At 36.8% G+C, this 19,158-nt stretch overlaps 1 protein-coding gene across 1 annotated transcript in view; it reads left to right on the forward strand.

Moving 5' to 3' along the window:
* Nucleotides 1-17,651, forward strand: part of CAND1 (cullin associated and neddylation dissociated 1) — a 32,289-nt gene extending 14,638 nt beyond the window's left edge. Inside the window, exons 5-15 of the mRNA XM_004583004.3 lie at nt 349-605; nt 688-793; nt 1,978-2,123; nt 6,440-6,732; nt 8,398-8,539; nt 8,859-10,352; nt 10,971-11,066; nt 13,000-13,169; nt 13,256-13,420; nt 14,851-14,958; nt 16,120-17,651. Of these exons, the coding sequence (XP_004583061.2) occupies nt 349-605; nt 688-793; nt 1,978-2,123; nt 6,440-6,732; nt 8,398-8,539; nt 8,859-10,352; nt 10,971-11,066; nt 13,000-13,169; nt 13,256-13,420; nt 14,851-14,958; nt 16,120-16,344 (3,202 nt within the window). The 3' untranslated portion in view covers nt 16,345-17,651. The remainder of the gene's footprint in view (nt 1-348; nt 606-687; nt 794-1,977; nt 2,124-6,439; nt 6,733-8,397; nt 8,540-8,858; nt 10,353-10,970; nt 11,067-12,999; nt 13,170-13,255; nt 13,421-14,850; nt 14,959-16,119) is intronic.
* The last annotated feature ends 1,507 nt before the right edge of the window (nt 17,652-19,158 follow it).

Below are 19,158 nucleotides of genomic sequence, written 5' to 3' on the forward strand. Positions count from 1 at the left end.
AGCTTCTGAATGTTGAGAAACTTTGAAGAAACTATACTTAACAAATATGATTTAAATATCTCAAAAATGACAAGATCATTGCTTGTTGCTTTTCCAAACCTGTTGGTAGAATATCCTGTAATTATTGATGACATATTGAGATTCCAGGAGCCGCGTTTCTGATTGAAAGCAGCATTCACTTAGATTAGCTTTCCAGTTGGATTGGTTGGGATAGTACAAATTTTCTTTTCATTTTAAGTTTGGATTAATCTCAAATGAATATTTACATTGAGGTGAGAGGACAGGCATTTTAGCAGTACTCAGACATCTTTAATTCATTTGTTTCTTTTTTCTTTATTTTATTTTAAGGCAAGGAGGACTTCTTGTTAATTTCCATCCTTCAATCCTGACCTGTCTGCTCCCCCAGTTGACCAGCCCTAGACTTGCAGTGAGGAAAAGAACCATTATTGCTCTTGGTCATCTGGTTATGAGCTGTGGAAATATAGTCTTTGTAGATCTTATCGAACATCTGTTATCAGAGTTGTCCAAAAATGATTCCATGTCAACAACAAGAACCTACATACAGTGTATTGCTGCTATTAGTAGGCAGGCTGGCCATAGAATAGGTAAGACATTTAAACTGTTTTGAAATTTCCTTTGATTAAAAACCCTGATACATGTTTTTAACAACCAGTATGCTTTTCTCAGGTGAATACCTTGAGAAGATAATTCCTTTGGTGGTAAAATTTTGTAATGTAGATGATGATGAATTAAGAGAGTATTGCATTCAAGCCTTTGAATCATTTGTGAGAAGGTAAGTTTTTTAGATCTCTGTCTTTTGGCTTTTAATGTTTCTCCTTTAGAATAATAACTGACATCTAGATTAGGCCTTTTAAAATAAATGACCTTTTTTAATTCCAGCATTTCAATTATTAAGCAATAATTGATAACCAGTACAATATTTGGAAGTACTGTCATTGTAGAAATATTGTGATCACTTTATTGTGTTCCTATGTCAAACAAACAACTTGGGAAAGATATTTAGAATTACTTTCAGTTTACTTTTGCCTCTTTAGAAGGGAAGAGATGCTAGCATTATAATGTTTATCTTGGTCACAAATATAGAGTGAGCTTGTCTTTTTAGTAGTGTTTCAGGTTTTCGTGTACTTTTGCTAGAACAATGGTTCTCAACTTCGGAACTTGGTTCTAATGTGTTATTTCATAGTTAATAAAAATTGTGTATATATAGGATTCTTCAAAAAGTTCTTGAAAAGTACATATGAAAAATTTATGTGTGAATTTGTTTTTCTGTGTCACAATAAAGTTTTAACTCAATTTTCCCATGAACTTTTTGAAATATTCTGAAATACACTAAAAGGCAGTATAGATTTGAATAACAGGGTTTTTTTGGGGGGGGGTGATTTTGCTTGCTTTTTGGTTGGTTTTGACTTTGGTGAGTGTGGTAGTACAGTGTCTTAGGCATTGGTTATTTTATGCAACTGTTATAACTGGTTATTATCTCTTGCAGCCATAATTTTGAGAAGATTTATAATGTCAGTTTTTTAAAATCAATTGTGGGATTCATTTCTTTCCATTTAGTTGGAAAAAAAGATTCCTTTATTCTCCCTGTGAGCATTTATTTGTTCTGTCTTTTCCACGTATACCTGGAAGCCCATCCCTGGGAAATGGGCACTGGCACTGTCACAGATAATTCTGGTTGCTGGAAGCACACGTTTCATTTGGACTTGATCTTCTGGTAACACCTTGAGAAGATAGAACATAGACTGATTTTCATCTATGCTGTCCCACATTAACCAGAATATAGCTAAACCATTGTGCGGGAAGGGGTTCTTAATATTGATTTAGGATGTGTAAAGTCTGAGGTCCTTGGTAGAAAAATTATCAAGGGTCATTGTTATGGTAACAGCTGATAAATGAGGAAAATTATGGCCACTCTGAATCAAGGAGAAAAATATTCAAAGCAGTTTTTGTTTTCAGATGTCCGAAGGAAGTATATCCTCATGTTTCTACTATTATAAATATTTGTCTAAAATATCTTACCTATGATCCAAATTATAATTATGATGATGAAGATGAAGATGAAAATGCTATGGATGCCGATGGTGGTGATGACGATGATCAAGGTATTTCAAATTAAGTAGAAGGGAATCCATTAAATTTTCATAAAAGACCTAGTGTTATAAATGGAGGTGATTCTTACCACAAAATCTAATTTTTTAATCAGTAATAATAAAAATGAAAATGACCTTCAGTAATTAATCATAGCAAATTGGTTAAGTAAATTAGGCAAGTGTTGGTGTATTTTAAACTATAGTAATGCAACACTTCAGAATACCTAAAAAATACATTAATACTGTTTTGATGACAAAAATTGGTTTCTATGTCTGTTTTATTTTTAATAAAAAAATTGCTAGACATTTTTTCTTGGATAGAAATTGTATATAATTTGTTCATGTGTGGATTTGTATATTCACAGTAGTTTAGTTAAAAGTTTGCTTATACTCAAAGTTCACAAAAATTTTAAATATTGTCTGTAATCCTTTTTGACATTCATGAATAAAGATTTTATTTTTTGTTTATTTGAAAGGCAGAATGACTGAAAGTTGGGGGCACTGGGTGGAGCCAGGGAGGGAGAGATAGGATCAGAGTTGGGCCAGGCAGTGCAGGAACCCTGAACTCCGGGCAGGTCTCTCACATGAATGGTTGGGGCCCAGTACTTGGACTGTCCTCTGCTGCCTGTCCAAGGTCATTAGCAGGAGCTGGGCAGGAAGCAGAGCAACTGGTGTTCTCATGGGATGTTGGCATTACAGGCAGCAGCTTAACCCGAAATGCTGCATCACCAGCTCCTTAAGCTTCAATATTTCTGAGGCTCCTGAAATTATGTTATCACATTATCATTTGTGGTGGTTATCCTGGAAAAGAACAGCGTTTTGTTTGTTTTTGTGTTGGGAGAATCATAATAGAGATATTTAGATGGATAAGTATGAGTTGTAAATTTCCTATTGTTTTTTTCTCTATTTTCAGTTTGACTCTTGAATGAATTTGTGTAAGGAATATTTTGTATGTCTAATTTTATGTGTTTTGAAAAACTACTACAGGAGTTCGTTAAAGGATGTGCTGTTTTAGCTAAATGTCTTTAGTATGGTAGGACTCCATTAAACAGTGCTGTTGAGTTCCTTCTATTTTAAGCCCATTGCTCCCATTAATGTACAGGGTTACAAATGACTGCAAATGATTGGCTCTGTTAGTCGGTTCCAGCAACACCCTTTTTTGTTTAGCTTCCAGGATACCTTGCTTGTCTGAGTCTAGCCCTGTCATTGTGATTACTGTTTGTTGGCTTGCCGTGGTGATTCTTCATATATGTGGCCACTGGACTCAGTCCTTGGACTTATTCTGTAATACCCATAGTTTTCTTTTTGGTTTCTGCTTTAATTGCAATGTACTAGCAACCCAAAATAACTGTTTCTTACAGCCTGTTAAAGCCATCTCAGAATAGTTCCATCTTAGTTTCTGAGGCCACAACTTTAAGGAGATACCTGATTCCTTTCTCTTCCACACCAGAGCTCTTCCCTCACTTCCAGCATTGTTTACTTATGATGCTTAATTACTTACTGACCTGTTATAAATGAGTATTTTCTGCTTACTGAAATGTAAGCGTTGTGAAACCTAGCAATTTTCGTTACCACTGCCTAAAACAGTGCCTGACATGTAGTGGACTCAATGTATGCCATTAATGAAGGGAAACCTTAGCTTCTGTTTTTTGGGTTTTTTTTTACATTATATATTTTATTATTATTATCATTTTATGATACAGTTCCATAGGCTCCTGGCATTTCCCTTATCCCCGCCCCAAATCCCCCCCGCCCACCTAGTTCCTCTATATCATTACTAAAATATATTTCTTCATACACAGTCATATGTCCATCATTGAGGGCATGGACAATGGCAGAGTCCAGCATCCTATTGTCAAGATATAGAAGCAGTTTCATTGTAAGTCCATCTTTGTCTGGAAGCAGAAATGCATACTACACTGCATCCTCACATCTGGATATGTTAGTCTCCATTTCACAGCTACTGTACATCCCCTCAAATGAAAAGTCATAACAAAATCAGCAATAGAAAGAAAATAGAAATTTACAATGCCATGAAGTTAAATAACATGTTACTAGATATGACAGTCTCCATTACACAGCTACTATACATCCCCTTAAATGAAAAGCTACAAAACAAAATCAGCATCAGGGAGAAAAAAGAAATTAACAACACTATGAAGTTAAATGACATGCTACTAAATGACTAATGTGTCGCTGAAGAAATGAAAAAAAAATCAAGAACCTTCTTGCATAAAATGATGCTACTGTATGATTTATGAGTCATTGAAGAATTTAATCAGAGGAAAGTGTTTTGAAGAGATGAAACGAACAGAAAACAACAAAACCCATACATTATAGTTTCGACTGATTTTTGTTGGTGAAATGTGTCTCTTCTAGACAACAAATAGATGGCCTAGGATAACATACCCAGCAAAACTTTGTTTTGTCTTTGAAAATGAAATACAATTCTTCCACAGTAAAGAAAAGTTAAAAGAATTTACCTCTTCCAAACCTGCCCTGCAAATGATACTTCAAGATGTTTTCTTGAAGAAGAGGAATAGCACCAAACAAAACCAAAAACTTCTGTTTTTAATATAAGTGGCAGTGAATGGTGGTTTTTGCTGTGCTAATAGAATAAGTCCTCCAGCTGTTCTAAGTTATATGAATTAAAATTATAAAAATCAATGTAATTGTACTGATTGGAACGTTTGTTCATTTTCTTATAATCTTATTTTCAATAAAGCTTAAATTTCTTTTTTTTTTAAAGACTTATTTATTTTTATTACAAAGTCAGATATGCAGAGAGGAGGAGAGGCAGCGAGGAGGAAAAGCTTAAATTTCTGAGAAGCAGTTTCTAAAATATGTTGAATGTCCCCCAACAACCAGGGTTGACTTAGGCCAAGTTAGAAGTCTGGTACTCTGACCTGTGTCTCCCAAATGGGTGATGGCCTCAGCTTGTATCCCTGCAGTTCTGTATTTGATCTGTTTTAAATGAAGGCCCTTGAGGCCAGTGTTATGTTGTACCTGGTAAAACCACTACCTACAGTGCTGGCATCCCACATAGGTTGCCTTCGAGGCTTGGCTGTTGCAGTTCTGATCCAGTTGCCTGCTAATGTGGCCGGGAGAACAATGGAAGATGGCCTAAGTAGGACCACGTAGGACCATGTAGGACCAGACCTGGCTTCAGCCTGGCCCAATCTTAGCCCCATTACAGCCATCTAGCAAGTAAAACAGCAGGTAGAAGCATTCTCCCTCTTTCTCTCTCTCTAATCCTGCCTTTCAAATAAATAAGTGAATATTAAAAAAAAAAAAGGTGAAGGCTCTCTCGTATCTTTTATTTTTAACTTAAGTGTTGTGATTAGTTTTTGTTGGATTTTTCCTGTGTAATGTACTGATGTGAATGAAATTAAGTGAACCATTTTGAGATTGGAAAATCTGTATTTTAGGATTTTCTAAGGTCTGTCTGGTTATTTTAGCAGTTATAATAATTAATGGGAATATAAGTGAGTAAAGACCTATCATCCCATCGTACTTCCAGCTCCACCCACTGAAACATCTTTGGGTTATATTATTTAAGCATAATTTATTAAGTAATTTTAAACTATCTTTTATACTTTCCTAATTTTGTATTATTCAAGTGCTTCAGCTTGATTAGTGTTGTAGCAGGAAGTATTTAGAGAGTACAAACACATACAGCTCTACGCAGTTTAGCTGTTGGGTATCAGTGGGATGTGGTTCTTAGTAGTGGTGTTTACAGTATTTGAGATTTACCATTATGAGTTTGGAGAAAATGGTAATGTGTTATGTAGGCAGCACTTTCTTGTTACACAGTTCTTTAAGACAGAATGGGAAAAGGTAGAGTTATGGATGTTCCATTTAACCTATTAAAAAGCACTACTACAAAACTGTTATTAGGATTCTGTTGGCCCCCAGAAAATTAGCTCTCCAGCATGTCCTGGGATTGGCGCCCGCTCTTGTTACCGTGCCATCTGTAACTACAAATCCATTTCATAGTTTACCTTATAAACTCCCCTGCTGCTTATTTTCCTGTAGTGTTGTGAGTCCTTTGAATTTTTCTTTAAGGCTGGCTGAAGAATTGACGATTTTGTGAGAGTTTATATTATAAATAAGTTTAATGTATTCATTTTAAAGGGATATAAGTAAGTAGCAGATCTCTATCCACTGTTGAAACTGCAGTCATGCTCATTTTCCTCTAGGGATTAATTTGTGTGAGAAATTCTGTATACATTTAAGTTGTAGCCCTTTCTAATCTTAACTGTTCCTGTGTATGTATATGTTAGTGAAATATTAGAGTTTACCTTCTGTGTGAAATTATTTCCCTTTAGGGAGTGATGATGAATACAGTGACGATGATGACATGAGCTGGAAAGTGAGACGAGCTGCTGCCAAGTGCTTGGATGCTGTGGTTAGCACAAGACATGAAATGCTCCCAGAATTCTACAAGACCGTGTCTCCTGCACTGATATCCAGATTTAAGGAGCGTGAAGAGAATGTGAAAGCCGACGTTTTTCATGCATACCTTTCTCTTTTGAAGCAAACCCGTCCTGTGCAAAGTTGGCTGTGTGACCCTGATGCAATGGAACAGGGAGAAACACCTCTCACCATGCTTCAGAGTCAGGTGGGGTTGGAAGTTGTGATGATAAATGTGATGTTTGAAAAACAATTGGTTTTATTTGGAAATATGAGTTCTAAAATGTCTTTAGGTGAATCTGTAGAAAATCTTAGGGTATGGTTGTGTAGAAGTTAATGCATTTAATCAAGGTTATTTTTGATGAGCAATGTTAGATGATTTTTAAGATTCATTCATTTTTTTTTTATCTTTAAGATTAATGGAGAAGTCTTCAAAGTGCAGAATGTGACCACTTGCGTTCATTGGTTGTTTCGTTAAAGCCAGTCTCGTTTGCAAGTGGGGTTTGCTCAGTAATAGCACATCAAGGATAGGGAGGGATACAGTTATCTATGTATTTGGGTATTCCCTACTGTTTACTAAGTACTTCATAAGTGCCGCTTCTTAGTGAAACCCATATTTTTCACCTAAAGGCATTTTTCCTTTGTTCCTGCGTATTAGACCTGGCCTAAACATATCTCCATTTATTTAATATTCAGTCTACTCTATATGTATTAAGTACACATTTATTATGTCCATTTTTTAATCATTACCAGATTTTCAAAAGGATTGAACTAAAGCAAAGATGTACATATACCATATTATCTTGTCTTGAAGTAGTATGTATACATGACACTGAGTCATTGTTCTGTGATTATTAGCCCTATCTGTGCAGGATTGTTGCTGGAGGTTTTTACTGCTTTGTCTATACTTTCAGCTTTTCTTGTTTTGTTTTGCTTTTTAATTTGTTTTGCTCTAGAATAATTTTAGAAGCTCTATTGCCAGGCATCTGTCCATGAGATTTTTCAGTAGACAATCTATTTAGATTTTTCTAACAAGACATTAGAAGTTTAGAGCAAGTATCTGAATCATATCCCTTTTGCTGAAAGCTGTATTTTATGTGATTGATTTTAACAACAAACTGAAAGCAAACAGGTCTGGTTTATACTTGTTCTCCTGTGTCTTTATTTCCTTTTTGCTCATGTTTGCTGTTTTTCGTTTGTCATACTCCTTATAAGATTGTTTTTGTTTGTTTTTAGTGTACTTTAAATTACTCGGGCTGGAGATGTCCACAGCCATGAAATAAGATGGAGGGATGTATTTTCAAACTGCATCTTTTTTCATATGATTCATTTATTTTTATTTGAAAAGCAGAGTTGCAGAGAGATGGAGATTGCCCATGCGCTGGTTCACTCCCCAATTAGCTGTGGCAGCTGGAGCTGAGCCTGTCTTAAAGCCAGGAGCCAAGTGCTTCCTCTGTGTTTCCCAAATGGGTGGAGAGATCTAAGGACTTGAATCCTCTGCTGCCTTGCTAGACTACCAGCAGGGAGCTTGGTTAGAAGTGGAGCTGCCAGGACCCAAACCAGAGCCCAAACGGGGTGCTGGCACTGCAAGCAGAGGGCCAGTTTGCCACACCCTGGTGTCAGCCCATACGTTTTCTAATCGAAGTTAACAAAGAAAAAGCTGATTTTGTTGCTTCTCTGTATAGATGATAGCTTTTCTCTATATATGAGAATATACAACAGACTTATTTTGTGTTCAGCAACCTTATTTGTGTTCACAATACCCAACAGGAAAAGATGTAGTGAAGAAGTAAATTTCTCCTTTTCTGTCATTGCTAGTAATCGTGTTAAGTGTACTGATGCAGCCATAGTAATGAGTGTGGTGTAATTTCAGGTTCCCAACATTGTGAGAGCTCTGCATAAGCAGATGAAAGAGAAGAGTGTGAAGACGCGGCAGTGCTGCTTTAACATGTTAACGGAGCTGGTGAATGTGTTACCTGGGGCTCTAACACAGCACATTCCAGTACTTGTGCCAGGTATGAAAGAAGTGGTGTATTTCTTTAGGGATTTAAAGGTCTTTTGTTAAGACTAAGCTTAAATGATCATTTCCTTTAAAGGAGAAATTTGTGACTACTTAATTTGTACATTGAACTAATGTTTTTATCTGTCTTGAGGGTACCTTTAGGTAGAAAGCAACTTAAAAAATGAGGCCAAATCTTTGGCCTTAATATTTATTACAGATTGTGAAATCTGTTGCCTTTGCGATAATGTGTATTAGGGTGGAGGAGACAGTTTTTAATTTTTTTCCCCTTCCTTGAAACTGCATGAAATAATTAATTTTTGTCTACTTTTTAGGAATCATTTTCTCACTGAATGATAAATCAAGTTCATCAAATTTGAAGATTGATGCTTTGTCATGCCTTTATGTAATCCTGTGTAACCACTCTCCTCAAGTCTTCCATCCTCATGTTCAGGCTCTGGTCCCTCCTGTGGTGGCGTGTGTTGGAGACCCATTTTATAAGATTACTTCAGAAGCACTTCTTGTTACTCAACAGCTTGTCAAAGTAATCCGTCCGTTAGATCAGCCTTCCTCGTTTGATGCAACTCCTTACATCAAAGATCTGTTTACCTGTACCATTAAGAGGTTAAAAGCAGCCGACATTGATCAGGAAGTCAAGGAAAGGGCTATTTCCTGTATGGGACAAATTATTTGCAACCTTGGAGACAACTTGGGTTCTGACTTGCCTAACACACTTCAGATTTTCTTGGAGAGACTAAAGAATGAAATTACCCGTTTAACTACGGTGAAAGCGTTGACACTGATTGCTGGGTCACCACTAAAGATAGATTTGAGGCCTGTCCTGGGAGAAGGGGTTCCTATCCTTGCTTCATTTCTCAGGAAAAACCAGAGAGCTTTGAAACTGGGTACCCTTTCTGCCCTAGATATTCTAATTAAAAACTACAGTGACAGCTTGACAGCTGCCATGATTGACGCAGTGCTGGACGAGCTCCCGCCTCTTATCAGTGAAAGTGATATGCATGTTTCTCAGATGGCTATCAGTTTTCTTACTACCCTGGCAAAAGTATATCCCTCTTCCCTTTCAAAGATAAGTGGATCTATCCTCAATGAACTTATTGGACTAGTGAGATCACCCTTGTTGCAGGGGGGAGCTCTCAGTGCCATGTTAGACTTTTTCCAAGCTCTGGTTGTCACTGGAACAAATAATTTAGGATACATGGATTTGTTGCGCATGCTGACTGGTCCAGTTTACTCTCAGAGCACGGCTCTTACTCACAAGCAGTCTTATTATTCCATTGCCAAATGTGTAGCTGCCCTTACTCGAGCGTGCCCTAAGGAGGGACCAGCTGTCGTAGGTCAGTTCATTCAAGATGTCAAGAACTCAAGATCTACAGATTCCATTCGTCTCTTAGCTCTGCTTTCTCTTGGAGAAGTTGGGCATCATATTGACTTAAGTGGGCAGTTGGAACTGAAATCTGTAATATTAGAAGCCTTTTCGTCTCCTAGTGAGGAAGTAAAATCAGCCGCATCCCATGCCTTAGGCAGCATTAGTGTGGGCAGCCTCCCCGAGTACCTGCCATTCGTCCTGCAAGAAATAACCAGTCAACCCAAGCGGCAGTACCTTCTGCTTCATTCCTTGAAGGAGATTATTAGCTCTGCATCAGTGCTGGGCCTTAAACCATATGTTGAAAACATATGGGCCTTATTGTTAAAGCACTGTGAGTGTGCAGAGGAAGGAACCAGAAATGTTGTTGCTGAATGTCTAGGAAAACTCACTCTCATTGATCCGGAAACTCTCCTTCCACGCCTGAAGGGGTATTTAATATCAGGTGAGTATCTACATGTTTTTTAATTGGCATTTGGTTTTTTTGAAAGATGTTTAATGAGGAAGCCAAACCATGTTTTGTGTTTTCTTTAACGTATATGAGGAAAATTGTAGAACCTTGTGTTACAATGTGGAGCTGTATTAAAGTGGTGTTTTGTTTAGAAGGATAGAGTGACGAGGTAATGGTTAAATCTGTTTCCTCATAATGACTACATTTTAATGTTACTGGTTTGTGTTAAAACGTGGAGAAGGGATGACTTTTAAATTACTGCAGTCTGAAGACCTTGTGGAAGTACTTAGAATTTGTTAGTTTACAAAATTTGAGGATTTTATAAACTTTTTGTGGGTTTAATTAATTCCTGGTTATGAGGGCTAGGTCCTCTACTGCCTTTGCCCTGATTCCATCCTTCCTAGAAGACACTTTCTCTTGAAATCCAGTGGGATTTGTTTTTGTAAAGTGAGTGGTGAGTAAACTTTGTTCCTTTAGTATTCTGAGAACAATTAAGAAATCTGTGAATTTTAAAGAGTTGAAAACACTGCTGTTAATGTAAAATGGTTTGGAAATGATGTTAGGGTTTAAGTGGACTACATACCAATAGTGTTGCAATTTATTTTTAACTAGGCTCATCATATGCTCGAAGCTCGGTGGTTACAGCTGTTAAATTTACTATTTCTGACCATCCTCAACCTATTGATCCACTATTAAAAAATTGCATAGGTAAGTGGAAACAAATGCACTGAGTATTTGTGGGAAGATCGATTTACTATCAAACTCAAGTTCACCAAGATGATTTTGCAGATAATTGGAGTTAGTAAATACACCAGAATGTCTTTAAAGTCAACTGCTTGTGTATGGTCAGGTTTCGTGTTGACCTAGGATAAATGGATAAATTTAAGTGGTAATTATAGATTTGTCCAGTCAGAAGTTTGATTCCAGATGTAAATGAATCTACCTTGAGACGCTGGGGTCTTAGGTTTCAATTACTGCTTACAGCACATCACCTTCCAGGGTCTGAGAAGACTGCCATGTGTTAAGAGAGTCATAACTGCAGAAGGAAAATGTTAAATAGAGCTTATTCTCAGAACTAAGAGGAAGTAATCAAGAAAAACTGCGCTCTGTTAGTTTTAGGATTATTTATGCTTTTATAACTTTGTGTTTTATTGTCTGCATCATTGGTTTGTGGAAGCCAAAAACTATCAGAATTTAGTGTGGTGCTTTTTTGGGGATGGAAATCTGAGTCCAGCGTCACAGAAGGAGCTCGGGATGGTTCATAGCAAAGGAACTGTAATTCTCGCCATTCTGCATTGTATTAGATGATAATTTTTTTTTTTTTTAATTGGGACTGTAGAAAGATTGCTGGGACCTAGAAATAAATAATGTAACTGAAATTTCCATGAGAAGATTCTTGCCTCCATTTCCTTCCTAACTTTTTGCTTTGATATATTTATTTTTGTTTTGGTATTCTACAAAAAAGGATAGAACAGGAGTGTTACGTGAGATCTTTCCGAGTTTGCAACAGTTAGCCAGTTCATACAATCACATCATTAGCTAAATAATCTGATTAGGTTATCATTCTAGTTTTTATTTTTCTACACCCATGCAGCTTTTTAAAAGTTTGTCTTCCTGGACTAAGGAATACCAGACCTCTGATGTTTGTATCTGATACCATTTTGTCTGATATTAAGAGTATTTTACATTTTAAGTGCCTTACTAAAAAGCAGATACACACTCTAATTCTAACCTGCCATTTTAGTAATGCTGTGTAAAGGGATGGGGACGATGAGTCTGTGCATTTAAATGATTTTAACTTCACACTGAAGTCTTCCGTCACCTCTCCTTCATTGTCTGCCTTTGGTAAAAGATTGTTCGGGGTTGAATTGAGATGACATAATGATGAATGCTGTATGTGCACATCTGGCGTGTGATATAAACACTTTAACATGGTACAGACTGCGGAGTATGACTCCAGTTACAGTGGCTGAAAAATACAGACTCTTGCCTAAACTAACCCAAAGTTATGTTTTTAACTGTTGGCACGATTTGAGTCACCATCTATATTATTTCAAAGGTGCTTTGCACTACAGTTTTTCCTCCATATTTGCAAGAAACAAGCAGGTTTAAATCTGTTTTGAAGAATACCTAGATACCTTCTTTGGCGTTTGCTCTATTTTTGATTGTGGTTTCCTTTTATATTATTATCCTGGCACAAATTTGTGTATTTCTTGGTGAATATAGAAATAAAATAGAGCTTTAGGAGGTACAGTTCTCTTTGCTATTTGATGAATTGTAAATATTTTTTTAATAATATTCCATCTCTCTTATGCACCTTATGTCGTTTTGAATTTGATGGGAAAATTTTTTGTTGCTTTTAGTGAACTCTAAACAAAATCGTGCAAGTTGTTAGACTGGCTACTGGTCCCATTACTTCTTTGTGCAACTAACTTCCTTTTATAGTATCTGTAAAAGTAATATTGAAGAACTGTATGGTTGCACTTGTGTATCCACTGCATCAAGGTGCTTTCAGTGGAAAATCTACTCCGCTTCATGAGTGGTAGTTGTGCTGCTGGTGGTAGAAACTTTACGATTCACTTAGGAAAAAGGCATTTAGGAAAAAAAATATATTTTAAATTTACATGTTGCATTTTTTCAGGAGATTTCCTCAAAACGTTGGAAGATCCAGATTTGAATGTACGAAGAGTTGCCTTGGTCACATTCAATTCAGCAGCGCATAACAAGCCATCGTTAATCAGGGATCTTTTGGATACTGTTCTTCCACATCTTTACAATGAAACAAAAGTTAGAAAGGAACTCATAAGAGAGGTGAAGTCGACTACAGTTTATACCTAAGCTTGTCAGACGTTACTGTTGTAGAATTATATACCTACTTATCTTTTTTGCTTTAACAGGTAGAAATGGGTCCATTTAAACACACAGTTGATGACGGTCTGGATATCAGAAAGGCAGCTTTTGAGTGTATGTATACACTCCTAGACAGTTGTCTTGATAGGCTAGATATCTTTGAATTTCTAAATCATGTTGAAGATGGCTTGAAGGATCATTATGATATTAAGGTAAGATGTGACTGTTTATGGAATATTTTAAAGACTTTTCCATGGCACCTTGCGACCTTGAATTTATAAGTGAGGAAAAAATTGTATTGTCAGAATTTCAGTATTATATAGTATTGAAAATTAGTGATGAGGCAGTTTAACATCTTTGACCTACGTTGAAAATTCCAAAACCCTTTTCATTGGAGACAACAATGGAAGGGTACTGTGCTGGCTTGCTGGGCAATCATCCCATCCTGGAGTCCTTTCCCTTGAAGCTGTCTAGTCAGGGTTTATGTTGGGAGTCGAAATCTGTGCTCTTTTCTGCTTCTGTTGATTTGGGATTTTTAGGTGCTACTTGTGGAATTTCTTGAGTTTCTCAGTGTTAAGCCTCTTGGACTGTGAATGACGGATTTTTGTTTTCCAGTATCTGATGTTAAGAATCATGTTAGAGGACGCCATTGAAAAGCTATTTTCAGATATGCAAGGCAGTCTGTAAAAAGAAGTGATTTCTAAACCTAAGATGATTTTTTAGGTTTAAAACCATTAATATGCTTATAATTGTTGGGGTTTTTTTTGTTTGCTCATTTCCATTTTAACTCAGTACAAGGATAGTTTGAAAGATAATAATTGCATTTTTTTCCTCATTCACTGTTTTATACAATAGTAGTTGTTAAACAGTAATTTAGCCATATTGAATTCAAAGAGCGCTCCACATGACAATGATAGTAAATACCCTGTTTAGTTCTGTGAGTTTTGTGGTCCAAGATAAGGAGTTATGGGTTAATCTGAATAGTGGGTTTCTTTCCCCCCAAGAAGTTTACTAAAATAGTAAGAACTTACTCTAAAGCTTTTCTTCTAGTTGGATGTTTTTCTGGTGTCATGATGATTCAGTTCTGGTATACATGAGATTTTTACTTGTTTATTGAAAGCTACAGACAGGGAGAGACAAAAGAGGTATTCCATCTTCTGGTTCATTCCCCAGATGCTCAGTGGCTGATGCTGGACCAGACCAAAGCCAGGGGCCTCACCTGGGTCATCCACGTGGGTGTTAGGGGCCCAAATGCTGCCTTTGCAGGCATTCAGCTGAGTTGGATCTTAAGTGGCACAGTCAGGGCACAAACTGGCATCCATGTGAGATGCTCGTGTCGCAGGTGGCACTTGGCTTGCTATGCCACATTACTGGTGCACGTAAGCTTTTTGAAAAATACAGCATCTTTGGGGATTGGACTGAGGAATGGTTATATTTCTGAAGCCCCCTTGGTAATTACAAAGCAAAGCTCAGAATAAAAAATTGCTTTTCTGAATTTGTAATCTTGGACCATGTTACAGAGGAATCTTTGTAGTCTTAAGGTTAGATAAGGTTTTATTTTCTATGCCAGTCTTTCCTCTTTAAAGGAATTTGGGGTTTTATCTCTAGAAAATTTGATTTTTTTTTTCTTGGTTCCTAACAGATGCTAACATTTTTGATGTTGGTGAGACTGTCTACTCTTTGTCCGAGTGCAGTACTACAGAGGTTGGACCGACTTGTTGAACCATTACGTGCCACTTGTACAACTAAGGTAATCAATGATTACTCTTGTTTTAGGTCAGACTTGGTGTGTGCAGGATTGTTTCCCGTTGTGTTTTCTAGTTTTCCAAATCTATTCATGCCAGTATGATGAGTAGTGGTCGGTTTTTTAAAAGTTAATTTGTTGAATAATAATATGTTACAAAACTTATTCCTGTTTTGAAGTCTTTGCTTCACTCTAACAATATGAGTCTTGAAGTACTGCTTCAGCATAACATGTGAGCCACAAAAAGAAATTTTTTTATAAAGATTTATTTTTTTTCCCGATTGGAAAGTCAGATATACAGAGAGGAGGAGAGACAGAGAGGAAGACCTTCGTCCGCTGAATCACTGTCCAAGTGGATGGAACAGCTGGAGCTGCGCTGATCCGAAACCAGGAGCCTCTTCCGGGTCTCCCACATGGGTGCAGGGTCCCAAGGCTTTGGGCTATCCTCGACTGCTTTCCCAGGCCACAAGCAGGGAGCTGGATGGGAAGTGGAAGCAGGGTCACTGGGCTTAGGACTGCTGCCTATATGGGATCCCAGCAAGGTGAGGACTTCAGCAACTAGGCTACCATGTTGGGCCCAAAAATAAAAATTTAAGGGCCCAGTTAGGAAGGGAGGCATGGAATGTTTCAAGTGAAGGTGATAAAAAAATCAAGGATTTTTTAGGCCAAGGAAGTGAAAAAGGGATTTCATACCAAAGTAACTACATGAGTAAAGGTGTGAATATGCTTGAAGAATGAGAAATAAACAGGAGCTAGGGGATTGGTTTCTTGGTGGGGGCTGGAGGCAGAATTGGTAAGCAGACAACACCCTGGGCCCCTGTGTGCGTGTCGACCTGTAGGTCTGGAGTTTGTGATTTACTGCAGATCATTGTGTAAAACTTTCCCTTTAAAGGAGACAGCTATTACTTTTAAACAGTTGAACCTAGCATATATGGTGCTGGAAAGGGAGTGGTTATCTTCAAAAAGTGTATATAAAACATGTAATATGGAAAAAGCTATCAAGATTTCAGAAATGCTTTCATTTCACCAGTTTTTAAAATTATCTTTTTAATGTTCTTTTGGTGTGTGAGAGTGACTTTGTTTTCTTTACCAGAAAGTCCCGTGTGGTCATTTTTTTACGTAAGAGTTGTCTTTTACAGCATGTAATCTGAATTTACTCCATTATAGGTAAAGGCAAACTCAGTAAAGCAGGAATTTGAAAAGCAAGATGAATTAAAGCGATCGGCCATGAGAGCAGTAGCAGCACTGCTAACCATTCCAGAAGCAGAAAAGAGTCCACTGATGAGTGAATTCCAGTCACAGATCAGTTCTAACCCTGAGTTGGCGGCCATCTTTGAAAGTATCCAAAAAGATACAACGTCCACTAACTTGGAATCAATGGACACTAGTTAGACTTTCATTCAGCATGGGGACCATTGGATTTGACCACATGATGCACTGAATTGACAGGTTCTTCATAAGACACGGAGAGAGAAGTGTCGAAAAGCTTCAGAATGTTCCACTTTCTTTTCCTTCACAGAGGCAGTTTGTTGGCTTTCTTCCATTGTTGTTTTTGTAGCATTTATTCCAGAAATATGTATTTACATAATCCAAAGGTTGTAAAACCACTAATGTCTTAGTGGTTGGGGCAACATTTAAGATGAAAACTGAAAAAGTTAGGATTTATGGAGTGTCAAGTTAGGGTCCAATATCTATCTACCCTGTAATGTTTAGGATTAAAATGTTAAAAATTTTGTGACCATGAATTTCTTTATTTTATAAATTTTCTCATTTTAAAAATCAAAAATTCTGCAAGACAAAAACCATGTTTCTTTTTCTTGTATATCTTTTAGTCTCAATGACATAAGTAGATTTTTAGCTGACAGACAAGAATATTCATGTAAGATTTGTTACATTTCAGAGGGTTTAACGGTTTTAAAAAATAAGGTCTCATTTTTAAAAGTATGGGGATTAACAGTTTCCCTGTTGCACACACTAATTTTTGCATGAGCAAATTTACAAATAAGTATTGTCTGTAAGCAGCATGTGCAGATAATTCATAATACAAAAGTTAAAACAAGTATTAGTGCAATTTTGAGATTTATTTTTGCACAGAAAACACATATTTGGAGAGAGAGGAGTAAATTTTTGAAATTTTGGTTTTCTTAATGCCAGTGTGAATTTGCAGATGCTTTAAGCAAATCAAGTCACAATAACAATTTGCCACTTTTTTTTCTATTATAAATTTTCTTACATATTTAAAATGTCAAAGTTTGATTAGTTTTCCTGAGTTGCCCAGCTGTGTGTGCCCGTTTCCACCTGCGAACTCCTAAAGCCGGGTTTTTCTCTCATTTCCTATGGATGTCTGCATTCCCTGTCAAGGGATACAGATACTGTGTGTATGCTTTTGAATTTTATTTTTAGGAAGGTTTTTAAGTTAGCCTTCACAGTTCCATTTGCTGGTATCTTTTAATTAAGTTAGGTTTTTCCTTACCTCTTGTAGAACGGATTTGCCTATTGTGTTTGGTAAGTGTGAACTACTCCCGATTAAGGGATCTGTGCTTGGAACAAAGCTTTTGCAGTACCTTCTATTGTGGTTAAAATTTTATTTAACATATCTGAGTGAGCTCATTTTTCACTGTAGCCTCTTCCTTCAAATTTGTGGTGCTCCTGTAACAGTGAGAACTAACTTCTGAAATAAAAGACATCTCCTAATGCTGTGCAAGTAGAGTTTACATGTTGGAGGAGGCAGTTGTTAAACTGAGCGACCAATTGCAAGAGTCAGATACTGGGAAACTGCACCCTTTATTATTGAAACTGTGAATTAGACTTTTTCTGCTGTACTACTCACCTGCTTTAACATCCAAATCTGCAGCGATTTTAATTGATAACATTGTAGTTGGCTTGATTTCTAATTCAGATAATGCAGAAGACATTGCTACTAGTAAAGACATTAGTACATTTGAGATGAAACATTACCTGAATTTGGTGCCATTTCAGAATATGGCAGGTAATAATCTTATACTACAATGCACATAAAACTGTTAATAGAAATTTATTTTAAGCTGTTAGTATATGTACTATGGATTACTGTGGTATAGATGTTGTGGATATATTTAAGTTCAATTCCTTGGTTTCACAATAAATGACAATACTGCAGGTTCTAGGACGGAGTAGGAGCCTGATGTGCTATGTTGTGACTGTCTTAGTTAATTGCCTAGTTAAATCCAAGTACTTTTCTTGGGTTGGATTTTTTGTTTTGTTTTTAACTTCAAAAATGCATGTTTTCGTTTTGACTTGCAAGCTAGATCATTTTGTTGATACAACTGTGTTCTCTTGTTACTGAAGGGATAACTTTACTTTCAGTGTTTATGTGCATACGCATCCTTATGAAAACGAGTAGCCGAACAGTTTTCCATATTTAAGTACCGAATCAAGCAGATGAACTCCATGGTGGTGTTGTGAACCACATTCTGGAGTGGAAGGAGCAAGGGAGGCATGGAGTCCCAGATCTGTTCCTCCCTTCATGCTTGCTGCTTGGTATGTTGTGCTTAGCAAGTTCCCACACAGAGGATCCTTTGTAACATCTCCAAGTCAGTAGTACAAACGTGCTGTTTGCTGACTGTCACAAGGACGTTTAAGTTAGTGTAGATCTACCTAGTTTATTTTAAACAAGCGCCCAGTGTGGGGTTGCGTTTTAAAATTTTACAAAGTAGAAATCAATATGGCTGAGCCTAAGCTAGTTACTTCTAGAATCAATAGCACTAAATGGCAATTCAAAAATATTAGTCATATGTTTTAATGGTGTCTGAAATTTGCCTAACCATTAGGGATTACAATTCTTAAAATGTTGGAATATGGTGAATTCATCAAGTGTTTTGTGTATCTTAATAGTTTTTATGTAGCTGTAATTAGGCAGCCAAATTAGTCTTTTTATCTTGGCAATTGTGAAAAAGTAGGGCTATGTTTACCAATGAAACCTTTATATTTAGCTCAGTCTCTCAGATATAGGATATATAAAGTATAGTCATGATTAAGATTCAAAATGATGTAGTTTACAAAATCCTTAGCCCTTGAAGAATTTTACTTGTACTTATTAATAAACTTCAGAGGGTCATGTGATAAAGTATACAGTCATACTTACTAACTGAAGTAACATTTTCTGCCCACTTTCAATGTTTCTGAAAATGCAGTAAAATCAACTGCCAGTGTCTTATCTGGTGAGTG

The sequence above is a fragment of the Ochotona princeps genome, chromosome 15 (genome assembly GCF_030435755.1).
Source record: "Ochotona princeps isolate mOchPri1 chromosome 15, mOchPri1.hap1, whole genome shotgun sequence".
Taxonomy (NCBI): domain Eukaryota; kingdom Metazoa; phylum Chordata; class Mammalia; order Lagomorpha; family Ochotonidae; genus Ochotona; species Ochotona princeps.